The 23,379-nt window shown below is 38.5% G+C and overlaps 3 protein-coding genes across 4 annotated transcripts; all 3 read left to right on the plus strand.

The window, feature by feature from the left end:
* The first annotated feature begins 1,915 nt into the window (after nt 1-1,915).
* Nucleotides 1,916-5,315, plus strand: LOC134813007 (myotubularin-related protein 10-like). Its single transcript, XM_063820664.1, has one exon. It carries the CDS (start codon nt 1,960-1,962, stop codon nt 4,393-4,395), a length of 2,436 nt encoding a protein of 811 aa, XP_063676734.1. The 5' UTR covers nt 1,916-1,959; the 3' UTR covers nt 4,396-5,315.
* Nucleotides 5,316-5,540: 225 nt separating this feature from the next.
* Nucleotides 5,541-9,339, plus strand: LOC134813013 (SUMO-activating enzyme subunit 2-like). Its single transcript, XM_063820676.1, has 4 exons — nt 5,541-5,828; nt 6,397-6,536; nt 6,985-7,221; nt 7,731-9,339. The coding sequence occupies exons 1-4, from the start codon at nt 5,557-5,559 to the stop codon at nt 8,840-8,842; spliced, it is 1,761 nt and encodes a 586-aa protein (XP_063676746.1). The 5' UTR covers nt 5,541-5,556; the 3' UTR covers nt 8,843-9,339.
* A 170-nt stretch (nt 9,340-9,509) lies between these two features.
* Nucleotides 9,510-22,855, plus strand: LOC134813006 (intersectin-2-like). Of its 2 annotated transcripts, none has more exons than XM_063820662.1 (14): nt 9,510-9,668; nt 10,660-10,885; nt 11,744-11,803; nt 11,938-12,104; nt 12,552-12,615; nt 12,989-13,169; nt 14,402-14,635; nt 15,381-15,522; nt 17,346-17,447; nt 17,643-18,233; nt 18,341-18,555; nt 18,854-19,012; nt 19,129-19,171; nt 22,101-22,855. In XM_063820662.1, exons 1-14 carry the CDS (start codon nt 9,524-9,526, stop codon nt 22,313-22,315), a joined length of 2,544 nt encoding a protein of 847 aa, XP_063676732.1. In that variant the 5' UTR covers nt 9,510-9,523; the 3' UTR covers nt 22,316-22,855. The 2 variants fall into 2 exon arrangements, with proteins under 2 accessions (XP_063676732.1, XP_063676733.1); XM_063820663.1 differs by having other exon boundaries at nt 12,989-13,183; nt 14,419-14,635; nt 22,101-22,854.
* The last annotated feature ends 524 nt before the right edge of the window (nt 22,856-23,379 follow it).

Here is a 23,379-nt window from a genome sequence, read left to right on the forward strand (position 1 = left end):
TAAACTTGAGGAAATATTAGGATTGTTGTTAAAATTGTTGTTAAAATTAATGTGCACTACTTTGCACTTGGTAGGATTAAATTGTAAAAGCCAAATACTTTCCCAAACTTCCTAATTCTTCAATATCTTCAGCGATTATGATTACACAAAAGCCCCTAAAATGTATTTTTAACGTATTTTTTATCTTTGTTTATTTTTTGTTTAAATTCTTTCGCTGTTGTATTCGGATATAGAAAAAATTCGAAAATATTATGGTTTGTTGAGTGCCTAACAACACGACGCATTCATTCAATATAAGCTACAAAGCAAAGCAATGGACTTGAAGTAAAGGGAGAAGTAAGGGGGACTTAACATCTTGATCAACAAATCCCTGGCGGTATTAACCAGGCCATGTTCATGTTCGGACATCCCTCCCTCACTCGAATTAGGGGTTGTTCACATATTATTACGCAATCACTTTTTGAACATTTTTACCCCTCCCGTCCGGTAGTGTGCTGCCACTGGTCTGCAACTCCCCAGTCCAATCGGTTATCCCTGTTTCCTTGTCATTGCTAGAAAGGGTAAACACGGTTAGAAGTATTCCGTCACAAAAGAGAGATAAATGTGTGATCAGAAATAACAAGTTTTACACATAGCTTTTGTGTCAAAATAGTTTGATCATTTGGAAACCCTCCCTCCCCCCTTGGCTGATTACGCAATACTTGTGAAAAGAAAGAAGATGTCTTGAAATATCATAACCATGAATTAACTTTTATTGATTGAAATAAATTTTCGTGCACATACAGAATGAATGGTTAATAATTTAATATATAATATGTAGACCAAGCTCTGTGCACGGGATGCTTCCTGGAAGAATCCAGTTCTTTTAGCGGGGCACCCTACCTAAAGCCAAATTGAGATATAATAATCATATTCCTAGGGAAATAATCAGAAATCGAATACCGATCAAATAATATGATATATAGGAGTAGTAACCATATTTACTATGCAAAATGCCCCAACCACATAGTGTAAATTTATATAAAATTCAAATTCCATATCATCATTAAACCTCAATAGTCAATATAATAGCCCAAGCAAAATTAAATAATTTCTTATATACCTTACTGTCATACTACAAATTAATTAAACATTTGAAATCTGTTAACCAGAGAATAAATTTCTAAACCTAATGCAAGTGAAATAATTTAGATGCAATAATGAATGCCTAATGTGAGTATCATCTGTCAATGTCCTTGTGAAACAGTCTGTACAAGAGATATGAGTAACTAATATAGAAGAAAAAAACAGGAAGTTGTCGTCTGTTGAAAAATAAATAAAATATAGAATATAGATTAGAATATAAAATAACATTCAGTCAATGTGTCGTCAATAAACTGTACAATTATCAAACTACCCATGATGACGATGCTAATCAACTTTATTGATGATTTTAAATTTCTTGTGACGCCTTATAATGCACACTGAACTGCCACAGGAACTGACAAAAGTAACTGCACTGTGTATATAAATTTACAATTGTACAAAAAATGAACTAGTGGAGTAACTCCCGGATTTATGTTCAAAGGGGCTCAAGAAATCTGTACAGGCCCGGAATCTGTGTCCTTATCGTTGCTGCTAGTCATAAATAGAACCAATTTACATGTTGAAAACTAAACTTATAAACTTGAAATTGACAAAGACCTTCAAATACCCTTCCTCGACGTCCTCGTCCATCCTGACAAGTCCACTTCCGTTTGTACAGTAAACCCACTCAAAACAATATACACATCTATTTTGAGACCTCTTGCTAAGAAAACCTTTTGTATCATTTACATGTTTCAAGAACCTCCCTCCAGGTTGATAAGGAGAATTATCAGCTATTAAATACTTGTTTCTAAAATCTCCTAACACTTCTAAAAATGTTATGTTTCAGCTATGAATCGCACTAACAAATGATGCAAGATATGAGTTGGTGAGATGAATAATGGACATTCAAATGGTTCACGAAATAATTCTGGACACCACATTGTTGCAAGTCTAGATGGAGTTTTTCAGTATGATCAAACTAGTTCGGAGAGTGGCAGTGGTAAAATGGGAAAACTCTGTATATGTCAGCTTGGGATTTCGTTAATTGTTTCAGGGTCAGATGATTCTGATATTTGTCATCACGAAACCGTGGAAACTAGTTTTTACACTTCCCTACCCAACCTAAAGAATTGCTTTCTATCAGTAGATGGTAAAATGAGTGACCTTGGTGAAATGACAGAGTTTGAAGATATCCAGGTTGAAAAATTAATTTTGTATTGCAAGGACTTCCGGGAGGTTGTTTTGCATTTTAAAAAGGGGGACGAAACTGTGTATGCATTTTTAAAAACTCTTCAGGATAAAGTGTATCGGAAAATAGGATCACCTAGTGCAGATATGTGTGGCAGATCTTCACCTTCCAGCATATGTAGTTTTTTGGATAAAAGTTCCTGGGAAAGAGAACTTTCACGTTTAAAAATTAACATCAAGAAATCAAGATGGAAGGTTGTTGAGAACAAAGAATTTAAATCCTGTGGGATTACTGGAAAATATTTTGTTGTCCCTAGTTCTATCAGTATTGAAAGTGTCACGGCAACTGGAGAGGGTCATACCAACAATAGATACATGAGTTGGTGCTGGACAGACAGTGATACTATGGTGTCACTTTTACGATGCAGTGAGCCTCAGACTATTCTGAATAACTCATACTTGAATAAGATCTTGAGTACTGTCAATAATGGCCGAGCCAAAACCCATGCAGTTATGAGCACAGCTCATTTGAAAGACTCGTGTCCTGATGAAACTGTTATCAGTAATAGTTTTGAGAAACTGTGGAATGCCTGTCTAGTCAAAGATGGAGAGTATTTCTATAAAAACCTGGAATCGAGCAAATGGTTTCATCACATTCACTCTCTGATAAGGGCATCTAGACATATTGCTCGGACATTAAAATGTGATAAGAACCCTGTTGTTGTTATGGATGAAACTGGCAGAGATATGAGCTGTCTTGTCGTGTCACTAGTTCTCATACTCTGTGACAAACACTTCAGGACAATAGCTGGATTTGCAAACTTGATCAACAAGGAATGGTTATCTGCTGGCTACTCCTTTTGTTCGTCTCTTATGTCAATCAAGGGTACAGAGTCTCACTTCTATCCGACCTTCATCATGTTTTTGGACTGTGTTCATAATATTATATTGCAGTATCCCACTGAATTCGAATTTACTGATTTGTACCTCATGGAAATACTTGATAAGATATTAACTGGAGAATCTGAGGTGTTCATGTTCAACTGCCCACGAGACATTTCCCTTGTCTGCAAAGGGAAAGAAAATGATGTAGTGGATGATTTTTGGCAAAAAGTTCTGAAGCAGAAATCAACATATGTCAATCCGCTGTTTGATTTGCAGGACAAAATACTAAAAACTCCCTCAGAAACTACATCCTTTGATGAAACCCTTCAAGTTACGCGCACTCAGTCCTATTCTTATGCTGTCTCAAAGGGAACTGACGATGTTGGTGATGATAAAAAGCCAACCAAGAAAGAACGCAGTGGAATTCTCATGCTCAAAGCTATCAGAAAACCGAGTCACCTTTTTCACAAAGGTCGTAGAAAGTCAAAGAAAATGAAGAAAGATAAACCTGGTAAAGTTGGTTCTTCTTCGTTTTTCAGTGCTGAATCTGAGTCTCCTCGAGAAAGGCTGACCTCAATGAAGAACATATTTAAATCTAAATTTGATCCCATCAACGTTAATTACAGCATCATCAACATCCACTTGTGGTACAGGTACTATTATCGTCACATAGTCAGTTCAGAAATCCACAGCGAAGGTGGGAATGCTTTAGTAGCCACCTTAGTTAATGACATAAAACTTTCAAGTTCAGATTTTATAAGTTCTCATTGTTCTGAGGATTCCACTGATGTTGCAGGAGAGGAGACTTCATCCAGTGACATCGCTAAGATGATCATGTCTGAGCCAGATTACCTTGATGAAATACAACGCAGTGACAGCCTTACGACGATAAACTCTGGCATGGAACGCAGCATTCACGTCTCAGAGATCGATCTGTGTAATGATCATGTGGACAAGGATTATGAAAGTGCCGAGGAATTGTCTCTCAACGGATTGAGTATGGAAGGGTCTATTGAGCTACCAGCTACAGCACCAGCTACAGCACCAGCTACAGCACCAGCTACAGCACCCGCTACAGCACCAGCTACAGCAACAGCTACAGCACCAGCTACAGCACCAGCTACAGCACCAGTGGCTGAAGGTGAGAAGAGGTTATCAGAAGTAATGGAGGAACCTGAAATGTCCAACACCAAGTCGCCTCAAACTGTTGTACTTGAGATTGCTGAGGCTGCTAACGATGTCCAAGATTTTTGAGAAAAATTTTCGTTTTTCAGCCCAAGCTAAAGCATATGTTACCATTTCTGTTATGTAAAATACTTTCAAGCTTTAAAGTTAATACTAAAAGTGATAAAGATAGATCCAAATTCCATAGTTTTCATAGAGCATTAAAATAACATTTCATGATAACATGTAGTAATGTATGGTCTGTTAACTGTTGCTTAATATAATTAGTTCGATATTTGTACATTTTTAGTTTTAATTGGGGTGTGTCCAATTTGAATTGTGAGATTTTTTCAAATTTCTTCGTTATTTAGGGTAATTGTGAAACTAGAAACCTAAAATGAAATACGTTAACCATTTTTACAGTAAAAGATTAATGTGCCCAATTTATAGAATATCTGAACTATTTCTATTTAAAATGTTTCTTTACAGTGCTTAAATTACCATGCGACTAAACGCTTAGAAATATGTTGATCGAAGAAAAACAATTAGGAATTTTCAAACGACACAATTGTGGAATGTACATCTAAAGTTTGTGGCCCAGTCTTGACAGCTGTACACAGAAGTCACAGATCCTCTGTCTATACTTAATAAAGTATGTTATACAGCAGGGTGCTGTATTAGGTTTATACAGCAGGGTGCTGTATTAGGGTTGGTGATGTTTCAAGCCTGGTTTTATACTGGTCGTTTTTAAAATACTTTCTTGTTGCTTACTGCTTAGGTTATCACAATAATTGTTGATCATATCAGTTATTAATATATTAAGTTTGTCACCCTTTTTCTCATTTTCTGTAAATAATGATTGTTTAAATGTTTTGATATGATTAATTAGATGATTAACTCCAGTACGTCTGTGCAATGATTGCAATGTTGTAATTTGTTATTAAAATTCGCAATAACTCTTTACAATCATACTTGTCATGCTTTTCATTGATTACCAATTATAACGATGAACCGTTCTACCAGTTGCAGTTGGACAACTGAAAATTGCTGTAAATTCATAATACTAACATGTTTACTGTTTAGTTTCAAGTAATAAATAAATAACTGTATCTATTCACAGTTATTTTTAAAAGTCTTTAGCAACAATGAAAGTTATTGTTTAAAGTTACAATGTTACATGTAAATTAATTAATAATTAATTGATCGTCAAACTAACCATTATCTCGCTCATCATTGAAGCTGGTGACCACAATGGCTGCTCTTTACACAGACCGTAACTTCAACAAGAAAGCTAAGATATTTGTTGTGGGTGCAGGTGGTATTGGGTGCGAACTCCTCAAGAACCTGGTCCTAACAGGCTTCACAAACCTGCACGTGATAGACCTAGACACTATAGATGTTAGTAACCTGAACAGACAGTTCCTCTTTCAGCGAGACCACGTGGGGCAGAGCAAGGCTGTGTGTGCTACTAACACTGTCAAGCTCTTCAACCCTGCAGTTAACATCACCACCTACCATGAGAGGTACTTACCGTCACCTGACCTGTCACGTGACTTATTACCTGTCACGTGACTTATTACCTGTCACGTGACTTATTACCTGTCACCTGACTTATTACCTGTCACGTGACTTATTACCTGTCACCTGACTTATTACCTGTCACCTGACTTATTACCTGTTACGTGACTTATTACCTGTCACCTGACTTATTACCTGTCACCTGACTTATTACCTGTCACCTGACTTATTACCTGTCACCTGACTTATTACCTGTTACGTGACTTATTACCTGTCACCTGACTTATTACCTGTCACCTGACTTATCGTTTGTAAAGATATAAACTTGTTTACTGTAGTTACATACTTAGCTAGCGTGTTCTTAAGATCCGCAGGGTAACAGTTTCTGCAATCTGCTTTAATTTCAAAGATAGCATTAAAGAGCTAATATTAAATTAAGTCTAGCCGATTCTAGACAATCTTCATAGATTTTTGATGCTTCAAAAAATTATATTTTGATTTACGGTACCTAGAAGTTACAACTTTAGCTTTAGCAGTACATTTTACATAAACATAAACATAAACTTCCCTCAGTGTCATATCACCGAAGTTTAACGCTGAGTTCTTCAAGCAGTTCACAGTGGTAATGAACGCGCTGGATAACCTAGCTGCACGGACACATGTTAACAGGATGTGTCTAGCTGCTAATGTGCCTCTTGTGGAGTCCGGAACAGGTGCACACACTTTATCATTATTTATTAAATACAAGTTGTGAACAAGGCATAGTTAAAAACAACGCCCTATTCCAATCTTTCCCTAAACAAATAACTAAATATCAAAACTTCGCTTTAGTATAGTGCGTCTTTTTATAGTGACAATAATAATGATATTTACTATGTAGTTACAGTACTTAGTGGAAATATGCACATTGTCTCCAATTAATAGCACTTCGTTATCTCATCAATACATTGGATCTACACTTTACATTTACTAAGAGTTAATTTTCGAGATAGTTAGTCATTACTAGTTTGGACACAAAAACAAAAGTCAAAATTGGGGGGGAGGTGGGGGGGGTAGCATGATACTGCAGGGGGGGGGGGGGGGGGGGTAGCATGATACTGCGCAACTAATGTAATAATATACGTTAAATAACATTACACTGAGATAAACCTATTCTCACAGGTGGTTACAAAGGACAAGTACAGGTGATAAAGAAAGGAAAATACGAGTGCTACGAGTGCAACCAGAAAAAGAGTGACGTTAAATCGTACCCAGGCTGCACAATCAGGAACACTCCCTCGGAGCCTATCCACTGTATAGTGTGGGGTAAACACCTCTTTAACCAGCTCTTCGGAGAACCTGATCCGGACCAGGACGTGTCTCCGGATACTGCTGATCCGGAGGCTGTGGCTGAGGCTGGTAATTAGTAATTAGATACTAATGAGATACATATTACATTGCTTTAATTTAATTACTTTTATCGGGTATTAAGTCATTGGTTATATTCAGGATTTTTAATCAAATTTGATGAGCTTTCTTCAAAATGTGCCTTTATACATAATTCGTACATTAAAATGGTACATACGCAATATATCCATATTTTATACAGTATCTGTCATTAGGAAGTGTATTTCTGTTGACTGACCAGTGTCAGGGTACCACCAGTGTAAATTTTGACACTCAAATTCTAATACCCGATTGAGTAGTGGCAAGAACAGCGCTGAGGTATAACTGTATATATTATAACTGAATCTTGAGTGTAGCTTTGTTCTGAAGCTTTCTTGGGAACACAGCTTCCGGCTTTCGGTACCGATATTCATATTTATGTTTTTTAACGAGAAATGTAGCTTCTTACACGAAATTACTAAATAATTACCACCAAATTACCGATACTAATTATAAATATACTAACGGAAAAATGTTTTCAGGAGCAGTGGCAGCTTCTTCAGAAACAGAAACAACCCGCAAATCTACACGGCAGTGGGTGGAAAACATCGACTACAACCCCGACAAAATACTTCACAAAATGTTCCACGACGATATTCTGTACCTCCTAACCATGGACAAATTATGGAAAACTCGAAAACCTCCGGTTCCTTTGGATTTGAGTCAGCTTCAAAAGATTGGTGAAGGCAGTGAGAATGGTGTGTACGCGCTGAAGGATCAACGACCCTGGTCTATTCAGGAGTGTGTACATGTTTTTAGGGAAAGCGTCAGATCTCTTAGCCGGGAGTACAAGTCAAGTGGATACTTGACCTGGGATAAGGATGATAAACCTGCCATGGACTTTGTCACAGCCACCGCAAACATTAGAGCTAGTATTTTCTCTATAGAACAAAAGAGCAAGTTCGATGTTAAGAGCATGGCTGGAAACATAATCCCGGCTATCGCAACTACCAACGCTATCATAGCGGGTCAGATTGTGTTGGAAGGGATGAAGATCCTGCGGGAGGACTGGAGCAAGTGTACCATGTCTATCTTACAGCGGAGACCTACCAACCGGCGGAAGCTCATAGTCCCTTCTCCTCTGGAGAGACCAAGGGAGAGTTGTTACGCGTGTGCAGAGAGACCTGAAGTAACTGTAACCCTGAACACTGATACCATGACTGTGGGAGGGTTTGAGGAGAGGGTGCTGAAGAAACACCTGGGTATGGTGGCCCCTGATGTGGAGATTGAGGATGGGAAGGGAACTATCATTATCTCTTCCGAGGAGGGGGAGACTGAACAGAACAACGATAAAACTCTAGGTCATTTTGGGGTGTCAAACCATAGCCGGCTGAAATGTGATGATTTCTTGCAAGAGTATGAGTTGGTTGTGAACATTTTACACAGTACTTTACTCTCAGAAAGTAGAGAAAACCCGGTAGAGTTCACTGTGTCGGGTAGCGCAGCACCAGTACCACCACCACCACCCTCTGCTAGCGCTCTCCAGACAAACAAGAGGTTAAGTGAGGGGACTGGGAGTAACAGTCTGACTCCGAGGAAGAGAAATAGAGAAGAGATTGAGGTTGAGGACAATGACGATCTTATTGTTTTGTAGTGTGTTACCGTGAGTCGTGCTACTAGTGGGAGGCAATGCACGGTAGATATTGTTTAGGCACATTACATGCCTGTTTGTTTCAAGTATACCACATGAGATTTTGGAGTGTAACAAGTTTGATATTTCTGTCTCGCCTTCTATTCGGCTAGTGTACTTCCGTTTTTAACTGACTGCGTTGCTTCATACATTTATCGAATTCTGACATTACCGTGTAAAGAATGTGCTCTAGGTTACAATGATCATTATTCATATGTTCATTGTTGTTCACCATCTATTTATTACGTTGCAGATTTTCACGGTTGTTTTTCAAATCCGACCTCTATTTTAATGTTGCCTTTAATCAATGTTATTTTAATACAAACGTAAAGGTACCATTTTATCTTATTTATTTTAAATACTCTGTCTAGAAAAAGGCTGTCAATTGTTAAGATTTGGCTTACAGTCCCAACCAGCATTTATTATCAAAACTGTTCAAATTAAGTTTATATTTACAGACTAATTGGCAAGTCTGAAGTTTCATTCGTTCAATCTAGTATTTCAACCTCCACTGCTCATCTTATAACAATAACCTGAAAATAAATCATGATTTGGATCTATTGTATTCCACTTTAACACGTTGTTACACGTTGCTACACGTTGCTACACGTTACTACACGTTGCTAGGAGTTTGTACAAGATGTGATGACTGAAAACACCCCCGGGAAGAAGGCAGCCATATCTCAGTTCCAAATAAAGAATGTCACTGATATTACCACTGAACCTGTCACACCCGTTAAGATAGCCCCTCCCCCTGCTACTGTTAAACGAGCTAAGAGTCTCAAATCAGGTACAGTTTTAGATCAGGTACAGTTTCAAATCAGAGATATTCTTCAATTAGATACAGAACCTTTTATACCTTATTTGTTATCCTTTATAAGCTTTTTGGCATGGTTAATTGTGGTTTCTGATCAACCTGATATTATATGGATATTATTTGATTTTATCCCATGATAGTGCCCGTGTAATACATACTACTACACTACTACACTACTACACTACTACACTACTACACTACTACACTACTACGCTACTACACTAACTACACTACTACACTACTACACTACTACACTACTACACTACTACACTACTACACTACTACACTACTACACTACTACACTTCTACACTAACTACGCTACTACACTAACTACACTACTACACTACTACACTACTACACTACTACACTACTACACTACTACACTACTACACTACTACACTACTACACTACTACACTACTACACTACTACACTACTACACTACTACACTACTACACCACTACACCACTACACTACTACACCACTACACCACTACACTAACTACACTAACTACACTACTACACTACTACACTACTACACTACTACACTACTACACTACTACACTACTACACTACTACACTAACTACACTACTACACCACTACACTACTACACTACTACACTACTACACTACTACACCACTACACCACTACACCACTACACTACTACACTAACTACACTACTACACTACTACACTACTACACTACTACACTACTACACTACTACACTACTACACCACTACACCACTGCACTACTACTCTACTACACTACTACACTACTACACTACTACACTACTACACTAACTACACTACTACACTAACTACAATACTACAATACTACACTACTACACTACTACAATACTACACTACTACACTACTACACTACTACACTACTACACTACTACACTACTACACTACTATTGCCCACGTAATAAGACCAGTAAAAGTTCTAGCACGACATTTCTCAGATAGAACGAAATTCAAGAGGTACGTTAGTGTGCCACACAAGAACAGAGATACGTTCACCCTGCCACGGCAAGTAACTGATCCCAACATAAAACAAAAAGCTGATAACAAAAAACAGGAACCTGAATCTATAGAACACAACAACAACAACAAGACATCTGAAAATGGTGCAGATACAAGCATTGAGCAGGAGAGTGCGGTTACGGAGACGAAGGAAACTAAACCGAGGTTAGTAATTACTATTACTATTACTATTACTATTACTATTACTATTACTATTACTATTACTATTACTATCACTATCACTATCAATATCACTATTACTATTACTATTACTATTACTATTACTATTACTATTACTATTACTAATTACTATTGCTATTGCTATTACTATAACTATTACTATTACTATTACTATTACTATTACTATTACTATTACTAATTACTATTACTATACTATTGCTATTACTATTACTATTACTATTACTATTACTATAACTATTACTATCACTATTACTATTACTATTACTATTACTATCACTATAACTATTAATATTACTATTACTATTACTATTACTAATTACTATTACTATACTATTACTATTGCTATTACTATTACTATTACTATAACTATTACTATCACTATCACTATTACTATTACTATCACTATAACTATTACTATTACTATTACTATTACTATTACTAATTACTATTACTATTGCTATTGCTATTGCTATTACTATTACTATAACTATTACTATTACTATTGCTATTGCTATTACTATTACTATAACTATTACTATTACTATTACTATTACTAATTACTATTACTATACTATTGCTATTGCTATTACTATTACTATTACTATTACTATTACTATTAATATTACTATTACTATTACTATTACTATTCCTCAAATCCTTTGTAGATAGCTCACTGCTTAATTTCACTTTGTAGGATTTTATGAATCGTACATCTTAACAAGTTCCACTGACAACGATGATTTTTCTCCCGAATTGTGATTTTCACAATTTATACGGAGATATTTCGTTGGTATGTTGGTATGCTGATTAAAGAATTTTCAGCAATGGTATAAGCAAGATGCCTGAGACAGCTTCCTGGCAGAACGTAGTAAACACCCACCGGTAATTCACTTCCTACTTATACTAATTGTTAAGATCTAATCTTGTGGAATGAGAAACTGGTAATTGTTTCACTATACACAACTACGACCTTCAGCTGCATTAGAATTGTTAAGATAAAGTTGAAATATTCCCAGTCGTGGCAGCAGTATGACTTTCGTCAGCACGCAGAATTGGGCGCAGTTCGATGTAGCCCCTGTTAAAGAGAAAGAGCCTGGATTTGACTGGAATATCACTGTTGATCAGTGGAGTAGTTACGAGGAGGCGTTCCATGGTATAAAACCGCTCCATGGTTTTATATCAGGTACATTTATGATTAATTTTAGTTTGACGATAATATTGAATATTCAGGTACACAAACCGCAATTCTATAGTTTGGCACACCGTTAGCGTAACGCGCGGCGTCATATTTGTATCACGACGCAGAGCGACTGACCAATTTTTGGCGCGCGCCGCGAGTCAATTTATTTAATTGGCTAGATTTAATTGGCTTTGGGTCTAAATCAGCCTGTAGGGCAGGGCTTTACTGATTGCTTTCTCGGTTCAGCCCAAGCGTCCTTCTATCTCAGGTATTGGCACAAGCCAACCTCATCGAATCATTGCGCATTTGTAGCAATTCTCTGCTTTAACTTCAATGCAGAATCTTATTATTACAATTTCTTAGCAAGCGGCCTAAAAATTAAAATATCATCCAAATCTCGTTGAATACTTTCAGAATTGGAATATAAAACTCTTGAGCTATTTTTCCCAGGAAAACAGTCGAGGGAGTACCTAGTCAACACAGGGCTGCCAAGGGAGTCGCTTGCTAAAATATGGTATGGTTACAACTACGCCAACGTACATACTATTACTTCTATAGTAGTGACACAGACAATATACCGAACAAACTGACTTACTGGACCATGAAACTGTAAGATATGTGCTTAAAAGCACGTCTAAATGATACCTTGCCTTTGACATGCAGCCCCCTCTGTATGGCTCTTTCAGTCCCAATATTTGTAAATCTAAGATACGTTCGATTGTCAAATTTAAGAGACGTTTAATTGTCAAATTTAAAAGACGTTTCATTAAATTATTTTTTCGGACGTTAGGAAAACGATTGAGAGCCACATATTGCAGAAGTACAGCAGAAGTAAGTTTAAGTTTAAACGATATGTAATCAGCTTCTAATTGAGATCCATCCTCCAGGGATCTAGCCGACATGGATCACGACGGCTCCCTCTCCTTGGCTGAGTTTGCAGTTGCAATGCACTGTATTTCTTGTATTTCCGCCGTTTCTTCAGTTCAACTACCCGTTCACGTGCCTCACAAACTCAGAGACTCTCTCCTTTTTCATGTCAGCAATAATCTCCTCTCGTCCATCAATAAGGTAGATTTTAAAATGTAAACTTTTATGTTGTGTCTTATTCGGATGCAATTTGGTATTAATCGATTGATATTATTGATTTAGAGTGCCCAATGTCATGACAATTTTACGACAATATGTGCCAACATTTGACAATATACTCGGACAATATACGACAGGGAATGACAGGGAATGACAAGGGATGACAGGGAATGACACAGTGGCGTAACAAAGGGGCGCCAAATCGTCGTTTGAATGTGGGACAATTTCGAAAAACTTAACTACGGTACTAGCAAAACTGCGCCTTTTGATCTAGAAGACACATTTTTTAGAGATTTTACCGGCGTATCCTCTAAAATCATCTAATTTGTTCAATTTTAGGAAGGGGCCCTAAAAGGGGAGGGGGCGCCAACAGGCAACGTTACGCCACTGGAATGACAGGAAATGACAATATACGACAATATACGACAATATTTGACAATATACGACAATATACGACATTATACGACAATATACGACAATATTTGACAGGGAATAACAAGTTTGACAATAAGTGACAGTATTCGACAAACCGTGGGAAAAAGTGCACTCTCGGTTCCTGCCCCTGAAAGCAGCAAATATCGTTTCCTAGTTTATTTTCCGAGGAAAGGGCCCCACGGATAATTTTACATTGAGTAATTGCGTACTACTCAGTACTCAGTGTAGCTATTGTATCTTAATGCTATTAATATTATGTATTGCGTAAGAAATGTATTGAGGTATCATTTAACCGTTGTGTAAGAAATTCATTACGTAGCGGAGCATGAACTCTGTACCTCAGTACTCCTATGGCTTGTGTGATAGTCCAGTATCTTCTCGTAATCCGATACAATGCCCAGTCAAGTGGCCCTTCTTATCGACTATGATGAGATGGTCGACTATATTTGTTGTGTTGATTGAGTGTAAGAGGTGTTAGCTGTTGTTGTCTAATGTAAACATAAACACGCCAAGTTTACATTTACATTATGTGATTTTAGCTTAAATTATTTTTAGTATCTTCTTGGTTTGTTTGATTTTTCTTCAACCTTGCAAGAGCAAGTTTATTAATAGTAACTAGAAGGAGAAGGACACTCTGCCAATTAGACTTTGTCACGTGTCAAACAGTCAGTTAAATCAATGTAGTTGCAACATAAAGTGTTCGTACTTAGACAAAACCTCTATCAAGTATCAACGACTCAATCCCACAATTTTAACACATTATCTCCACCTAATTTAAGGCAGAAAACAATAAAAGCCCCGAGAAGTCGTCTCTGAAGAGCAGTGGGAGCACATCAAAGGGTGCAAATGTAACATTTCGCGAGGAAAACAGCACGTGCGACACACTCCCGCGCCAGCGACCACGCCCTTCCAAGAAGCTTGTCACGACAACACCTCTCCATCTGAAACCTCAGCCAGTGCTGAGCAGCTCATCTTACTACTCCAGTGACAATTCAGAGGAGGAGAGCGAACCTGTGAGTATTTGTTTCATTTTATAATAAAATCATAGATTATATGATAACCTTATTCTATGTGTTTTCTCTTTGAATGCTTCGAATAAAAAACACACGTATATATTATATAATTCTACCCAAAGAAGCAAGAAGAAGGGACAGAAAGTTAGAACAAATCCGAAAGGTCGCCACTTACTTGGAGGTATTGAAATCGTAAGAACACTAATAAAAGTAACTCAAGTGAAACAGACATGGCTCAAAGTGAAACAGACATGGCTGAAGAAACTTAGTGACTAAGTGATTCAGCACTTCTATATAAAGTAAAAACTGGAGGAGTTTAAAAAATATCTTCTGGAATATCGGAAAAGACGGTGAATTTTCTATTAGCCTATTAAAGCTGAAGATTTTGGTGCAGGAAATATCGAAGAAGACGAAGATACTGAAAATGCCAATGAAATGATTGACGATTCTCAGTGACTCAGTCTTAATAATTATAAATTTCGCCTTTTAGATCAATAAAGCTGTTTTATTCTTTTTTAAATGCAGAATATTCATGGAGTAAGGTAAACACTAAACAATCGCATTTTATCGACCATCTTTGAATTAAACGAGCCATAATGGGAGTATTTTGTAGACTTTTGTAGACTAGCTGAGGTTCTATCTCGGGTCCTAGCTTCTGGCTCAACTGCTATCTTGATAAAAAGTGTTCAATTTCAGGGCGTACGCCCTTAATGAGTTATTTGGTTGTTGAAACATTCCTTCGCAGGTCTCCCGAAAGTTAGATTTGTCAGACATGTCGGAGAAGAAGAAACACGATAAGAAAGAGAGGAGGGAGAAGAAGAAGAAGCACAAGTCAAAATCGAGTGAATCCGAGTCGAAGAATGATGTTGACCATTCTCCTAACCAAGGTTTTACTTTAAGAAATATGTGTACTTCTAATCAGTGAATGGTGAATTCTCTTTTTTACTTTTCTCTACTTTTACAATTCAGAACAAGTCTAATTGACCTATGTACTAGACCTATTTGTATCTTTGTCAAGTCTTGACAGGTCGCCTAATTTATTTTATCTCTTGACATTATATGTCTGTTATGATTTCGTTTAGAATGGACATCTTTGTCTCTTTCATTTTAGGAATCTTAACAATTTTTTGTCAAGATTGTAGTATTCCGTCTTTGCAAGGATGAGGCTTTTCGAAATTTAACCACGGCTCCTCTGAAAGCTGGAGCTATATTATTAAATAAAAATACACTTTTATTATTATTTAAGTTAATTCCAGTCTCTGAAGACAAGCATTAAAATGGATAAAAACTTAAAATTAAATTAATTGTGGGCCTTTCTCGTTACAACTTGAACATTATTATTTCACAACTATATTGTAACTAATAATTTCAATAAAATAATCTCCATAAAATTGTCGCCAAAACTGTCAATAAAACTCTTGACAAAACTGTCAGTAAAACTCTCTCCAGAAACCAAGCTCTAAATGAACTCTGTGTCTGAGATGAGGCCTCGCCAGAGTACACACCACGCAGTCCCACTGTACACATGATGACGCCACCTCCTTCTTCTTCTTTACTGCATGTTTAGATCTTATCGGTTTATCTGGTGGAGGTAACCTATCTGGTGGAGGTAACCTATCTTGCCGGTCTGGTAGAATCATTGTTAGACTAGATTGCTTTATCTGATAAAGCTGTGCTATCTGTAACGGATAACTTACTCCGGATGAAACTGTATTTATAGAAGAAGTAGGAGAAGATAAGAGATTTAGTGATGAGGTAGGAGAAGAAAATACAGACCCATTATTCGAATCTCTTTGGTTGACTAGAGGTTTGAGTTTAGCAGCACTGATTGTAGCACGCTTAGTTGTCGCGTGACCACAGCTCCTACCACAACATGTCGTCACGTTGGAACACGATGAGAGATCAGGAGAAGAGGTAAACCTCTTTTTAGGTGGAGGAAACTCAACCTGCTGACCCTCTGATTTTACACTGTGAAACTCAACCTGCTGACCCTCTGATTTGTGGTCTCTCCACAACGCTTTCATTTTTACTGAGCTCTTCTCAGCCCAGGACTTACTTCTGGAGACAGGTTTACTGGGCTTCTTACCGCGTAGTAAAGGTAGTGTGATCTTCATTAGTCAGGTACAATAAACAAATTTACTAGTTTCAACTCAAGAGAAGAGAAGTTCGTGAAGGTTGATAAACGATAAGGGTACGACTGTTCAGGTTTATGCGAAGTTTAACATCCGAGTTAAAATTTCATGGGTGTCACGTTTTAGTCACGTGTCCAGTTGTATCACGTGTTTACATGGAACACAGGTTCACAAGCAAGTGGTAATGTATACGGAAGTTAAGTGCAAGCAGGAACTAGGAATCGGGACACTGCCTCAATATTTGTAAGTGTAATCATGATAATGGTTGCTTACTAATTGGGATAATAAGAGTGAATTAGTATTCTCATCTTCTGGGAAAGGGAGGTCACCTTGAGCCTTGAGGGTATTAGTGGCAGTTTATTTGATAATGATCTGCTGTCATCAGTATGGGAATTTACCAACACGTACGGCAATTTATACTTCGATTTTAGACAAACTGATAATTTTAACTTCAACTCTTTTTGACAGCTGCCCGAGCAGTCTGGAGGTCACGTTGTAAATTAATAATTTTTTTGTGTGAATTAGTGACGTTGGTGAACAGTTCTCAATTTTATTTCCTAACTTCTCTCTCCCTCCAGAACAGGCACTAAGTGACACAAAACTGCCGATCAGACGAGAAAGGACTTATGAAGAAGTCGGGGATTTCATAACTAAGCTCGAGATTCAGGAAGGAGATGACGGTAAGATGAGTTATTATTCGGATATTCTGCGCTTTTCATATTAATAATTACTGGACGCTTTCCTGAAAATTATTAGAATTGGTATTTATTTGATTGCGAACCTTATCCAGGAATCAGGATACATGTACATGGAATTTTAAAATTGTAGTACATTTTGCCGATTTTGTCATAATATAACATCTATAAAACATTCAGACGTAGAAGCTCTGCTACAAAGTAGTGAAGACGAAGACAAAGTTCCAGCTCCACCCCCGCCTGCTTTGTCTCCATCAACTAAAACGAGACGACCCTCAAGACCAGATATGGGACCTCCGCGCAGGAGGCCCTCTTCGGCCGCTCCTACTGGCCCTCCTCCCTGTAGTCCCCCTCCCTCCAGTCCTCCTACTTCCAGTCCACCTCCCTCCTCACTTATCCTTGTTGAGGAAAAAGAAGAAGCGGAGGAAAAAGGAGAAAAAGGAGAAGAAGAAATAAAAGAAGAAGCTAAGGAAAATATAGAAGGAGCAAAAGAAATAAAAGAAAAAGAAGTAAAGGCAGTAAAAGAAGAGATAGAAGAAACAAAAGAAGAAGTAGAAGAAACAAAAGAGGAAGTAGAAGAAACAAAAGAGGAAGTAGAAGAAACAAAAGAAGAAGTAGAAGAAACAAAAGAAGAAGTAGAAGAAACAAAAGAAGAAGACGAAGAGACGGAAGAGGAAGAACAGGGATCTCCAGTAGAGGTTACCACTACTTCAGCGGAAGATGGGGAGGTGACGTCTGGTTCTGAAAATAGTGTCAATCATGACCCATCAGGTAATTCAAATATATATTCTCTGGAATGGGAATCGTTGACTATTTAGAATTGATGTGCAGATCTAATGTAGCTACTAACAATATACCTCACTTAAACTTCCCACTAGGGTATGAGAGGCTGGCTGACGAGCTACCTGAAGCTGAGCTCATGGAAGCTCCAACAATAGTTCTAAATGAGGGAGAGATGATCGATAGTGATAGTGAGGAATCCGGTGAGGATGATAATGACGTCACGCCCCGTGTTGATGACGTCACGCCGAATCTGGTGACATCACAAGAAGATACGACTGAGAAGAATGTCGCGGAAGCACTGGATGGCCACGTGAGTTACACCAGTTATGGGAGGAGCATCATTTGAGTGCGACAAAAATCACAAATAAATACAGAAAATATATGGAAAATTGTGCGATCCCGCAACCGGCGCGGCTAAATCGTGTTTCTGCGTCGTGGAAGTAGATTACTTCACAATAATTAGTATCCGTTCTCTATCACTAATTATACACTTAAGAAGAACATGACAAAAAATACCCCTACCTGGAAAAGAGTATTATTTTACGATACGGATAAGGAATTTCTTTACATTTTTCTTAACATTATTGTTTACACTCGTTGTTTGACAGACTGATTTGCCGATATTGCGATTGGAACAACCTGCCATGGCTCGAGGACACAGATCGGGCTCGGTCGACTCTGCAATGTTAACATACTGCCCAGACGGCTTTAAATTACCAGATTTTCAATCACTCCACGAGGAAACTTGTCAGAACAAACTTCAGTTGGTTCGTATTTCCTTTACGTATTGAAAAATGAACATTTTAAGCTGTCTTTGGTATTCAATTGCATTGAATTAAAAACACTAATTTTTTTTCTCTCTACATATGAATTCTGTCTTCAGGAAGACCTTGAGGCAGATGAAGAGGAACTTAAAGCTGAAAAAGGTTAGTAATAATTTAAGTTAATTTGTAAGTTAATTTTAGCGAAGCAAAAGGATGGTTGGAAATGGACAATAGTGAAAAGAGGGGGGGGGGGCAACCATATTAAAGTATATTAAAGTATATCCCCGGGTCAAAATCGGAAAAAATCCTACATTTTAATATACTTTAATATACCTACAATTAGAAGATTTATATTCTTCGTTAAGATTTACATGATGAACTATATTTTTCACTCAGATTCGCAAGATAAGCCTCTTTTAGGACTAGTACATGAATTTCCATCCAGATTGGTCAAAAATTGGCTAAGCTATGAGCTTAAAATAATATGCCCATATTTGGGCATACGCTTTTCCCAAATTCGCTTTTGCCCAAATTCGATAAAATTTCAATATTTTTTAATGAGACTAACTCTATGTGAAAGATATAACTCAGTGTTTGTTGAATATAGTGGATACTAAGTAAAAAGACCTCCATGAACAAAATTGGGAAAATTGCACATAATATTTCGGTTCGGAATACTAGCCAAAATGACTTCATTAAAATTGAAATAACTCCATCAGTTTTCAATATTTTTTCAAGAACTTTTTGGAATCGATTAAGAATTGCATTTCAAGCTTATTTTGGGCAACAATTTTTGATGTAGGCCTCCAAGGAGATAGGGATATATTAAAGTATATTAAAGTATATCCCCGGGTCAAAATCGGGAAAAATCCTTTATTTTAATATACTTTAATATGGTTGTCCCCCCCCCCCCCCCCCCCCCCCCAAAAGAGGGGTTAAGGAGATTGATGAGATTAGGTGGTGGGGGGGGGGGGGGGTATTCCTTTTATCCGTCATGCAGTGGATGCGCAATTCTTGTTAGTCTACTAATTTCAATTTAGTGTTGGGACTGACTAAGTTATCAGAGTGTTATAGTTATCACTATGGTCTGTGAATCGGTGCGAGGGATGGTGCAACCTCAAAAAAGAGTTGGCATCGGTTTTGGTGACTGGAAAAAACCTTGGGAGAGGATGGATGAGCGGGAAAGAGAGAGGGAGGTTATGCTGAGAGTGAAGGAGAACATTGAAAGAGAGAGGGAGGTGCAAGTAGGTTCTCTGGAGATGCAGAGCAGGTGGGGTGGGTGGAGAGAGCTCGTAATGGAGACGGATTTGAGCTGGCATACACTTTTTAAGTATGGTGACTCACTTATTGGGTTCATGCTAAGTGCTGTGTACGGCACCCTCTTAACCCCCTCTATGGTTTCCAAGTGGAGTGAAGATGAGGATGGGAAGTGCAAGTTATGTGAGGAGAGGATGGGCACCATTCAGCACATTTTGGCTGGGTGTAAGGTGGCCCTTAGTCAAGGAAGGTATAGATGGCGGCACGACAAAGTTCTGAAGCAGATCTCTGAACAGGTTGTCTTCCATTGTGATCGCCGAGTGAACACTTATAAGAACAAGGCCGGCGATGGAAGGCAGTTCATTGATTTTGTTCCTGCTGGGAAAAGAAAAGCAGGTACAGACGACCGGAAGAAGAGTCGTGGTTTTGGGATCCTGAGTGGGTATCGGGATTGGATAGTGCTGTCAGACCTTGAGGGGCAGCTTAAGTTTTCCAGTGAGATTGTGGAAACACGGCTGAGGCCGGACCTTGTGATATTCTCAAGGTCGGCAAAGACAGTTATTTGGTGGGAGCTAACAGTACCATCTGAAGAGCGGATCGCTGAATCGCACGAGTACAAGCTCGACCGATACAGCGGTCTGCAGGCTGAGATTCAGGCGAAAGGTTGGTGCTGTTATAATGCCGCAGTCGAAGTTGGAGCTAGGGGAGTGGTTGCGCAGAGTTTGGAGACAGCTGCGAGGAGGATTGGTTTTAGGGGAAGAGAGCTGAAGAAGCTGGTACGGGACAGCGGGAAAGAGGCAGCCCACTGTTCCAGATGGATTTATTTGTTATCGAGAAAGAGGGAGTGGGAGTTCAGGAAGGTTGGAGCTTGAGAGTTCACTATAACATCTAGAGGTACCATAAACGTTATCTCGTCGCCAATTGCGAGCTCTAACGGGTCTCCTCAAGTGACTCTCGGATCAGATGGTGGTTCAAGGGTGGACTGCTGGGGCGCCTGACAGGAAACCGTATTGCGATTAAAGCCCCGAAACGGTGTCAGGTTGGTAACTGATGATTCTGATCCATGCTCCTGTGAGTTTGCTGTTGTATCTCAACTCGCTAAACTGAGGCATCTCCGCATCTTGGGTGAATATGCGTACATCTTCATACTAAACCCAGGTGTGGCATGTGTCAGTGAATACGGGCGAGCGGATGCAATAGCGAAGGTGGTGTGGCAAGGCCTAAAAGACACAGTCAGATAGTTGTCAGCTCGCTGACTGTAAGGGAGAAGGTATATCCGTATTTCGCTGCTACTGATGCAGTCCTTGATCTGGCAATCAAGGCTTCTCTGTTTTTCGTCTAACTATGTACCGTTGGGCTTGTGGAACCCGTAGGGGGGACATACATAGGTTAGAATGGTTTTGTGCACCAAGAGGAGTGAGGGAATGAGGGTTGAAGAGAGAGAGCTAGAGAGTTGTTAGGGTGGTTAGGTTCAGTAGGTGGAGTGTTTGGTTGGAGCGTTCTGTTTTTGCTGTATAGCATTTTTAGTCACTCCGCAGTTTATTAACTGTGTCTCAACTCTGGTTGCCCCCCCCCCACCCCCCCCCCCCCCCAAAAGAGGGGTTAAGGAGATTGATGAGATTAGGTGGTGGGGGGGGGGGGTATTCCTTTTATCCGTCATGCAGTGGATGCGCAATTCTTGTTAGTCTACTAATTTCAATTTAGTGTTGGACTGACTAAGTTATCAGAGTGTTATAGTTATCACTATAACACTCCAAGTTTATATCAGTGCATTAATATGCAATGTAATATAATATATGTGTATATTATACCCTAATTACCCGGCTGCCCCCAGACATGTGGAATCTTGACGATGTGGCGCACACGGAACCAGACTTCGAGCAGCTCAAAGAAACCGACCTGGCAGATCTGAGAACCATGATCAGAGACTACGAGCTGCACAACAGCGCGCTCTTCACTCTGGCCAGGGAGCTCAGGATAGAGTTGCTCAGGGTTCAGGAACAGAAACATCATCTAAAAAGTACACTAAAATGCATGAAAAAAGATTGACGAGTAGTACATAGTAGTTGCAGTGTACATACTAAAGTTTCCCGTTTGATCCAAATATCTTTTATGGAGTTAGATACATATTTATAATGAACTTTAGATGAGATGTTACTGTGTGCTGGCTTTTGGTTTTCTAGGTTTTGCTTAAAAAGTATATAAAAGTGTTTTCTTAGATATAGAGATAATATTGTGTCGCGATAAGATGTTAGAATGGTAATGAGCGACCATAAAAGTTGGTTTTCAATTTGGCGATTTATGATTTAAATTTTGGATAATTTACTTGATCGACTTTTGTCCATAAACATGCTGCATTTACTGTTGCATTTGACAGATTCAGACTTCAAACTTTATCGATAGTTCAGTGTTGATTTTGTTGCTCATAATCTTTATTAAATGCCATATTGAATAGCATTTAATTACGTTTATTTTGCCTGGAAGTTCAATTTCGTGTTCTTTGTCGAAATTGAGGATTTGTTATTTGAATTGCATTTTATAGAACATTGATATCGAATTTTTTCATTTATGTTTACTTACAATACAATAACTTTTGTATCTTCATTTGTATTCACGAGAACTGATAAAATAGCATACCAGATGTTACCAGGCATTGCCATTATTACTGGGAGGCGCTGATCCTGCCATTCGCTGCATCTTCAATCTGTTTATGAACAGAGAAAGCCTGAGGTCTCCAGGTAACTCTAAGTCTTACTGAGCTTGCTGCTTTCTTACCCATTACCTGGGGACCCCAGGCTATGTTAATTTTCATAAACATAAAAATAGAGATTCGGCGGAATGACAGGCTGAGCGCCGCCCAGTAATGAGTTGTATCACGTTGCGACCCCCACGGTCGTTTCACTATTATATATATAATATATATAATATATCCTGACGATACTTTATCGTCCTGACGATACAGGGGGAGCCGCGCACTTCGTGCGCGGCGCGTCATACAACGTATGACAAGTAATGAGTAAGCTGCTTTCATGAAAATATTCTTAGCAATCTTTGTCATACGTTGTATGACTTGATTGACGATGTCAATCCTTCGCATCTCGCCGATCTGCTTA

This window comes from Bolinopsis microptera, chromosome 3 (genome assembly GCF_026151205.1).
Source record: "Bolinopsis microptera isolate Bmic1 chromosome 3, MBARI_Bmic_1.0, whole genome shotgun sequence".
Taxonomy (NCBI): Eukaryota; Metazoa; Ctenophora; class Tentaculata; order Lobata; family Bolinopsidae; genus Bolinopsis; species Bolinopsis microptera.

Excerpts from the sequence above, each read along its gene's own strand:
- LOC134813007 (XM_063820664.1), top strand. The coding sequence starts at position 1,960 with ATGAATAATGGACATTCAAATGGTTCACGAAATAATTCTGGACACCAC.
- LOC134813013 (XM_063820676.1), top strand. The coding sequence starts at position 5,557 with ATGGCTGCTCTTTACACAGACCGTAACTTCAACAAGAAAGCTAAGATA. Across the intron at positions 5,829-6,396 it reads ATCACCACCTACCATGAGAG|TGTCATATCACCGAAGTTTA; the intron begins GTACTTACCGTC and ends AACTTCCCTCAG. Across the intron at positions 6,537-6,984 it reads TCTTGTGGAGTCCGGAACAG|GTGGTTACAAAGGACAAGTA; the intron begins GTGCACACACTT and ends CTATTCTCACAG.
- LOC134813006 (XM_063820662.1), top strand. The coding sequence starts at position 9,524 with ATGACTGAAAACACCCCCGGGAAGAAGGCAGCCATATCTCAGTTCCAA. Across the intron at positions 11,804-11,937 it reads AACGTAGTAAACACCCACCG|TCGTGGCAGCAGTATGACTT; the intron begins GTAATTCACTTC and ends AAATATTCCCAG. Across the intron at positions 18,234-18,340 it reads TGTCAATCATGACCCATCAG|GGTATGAGAGGCTGGCTGAC; the intron begins GTAATTCAAATA and ends ACTTCCCACTAG.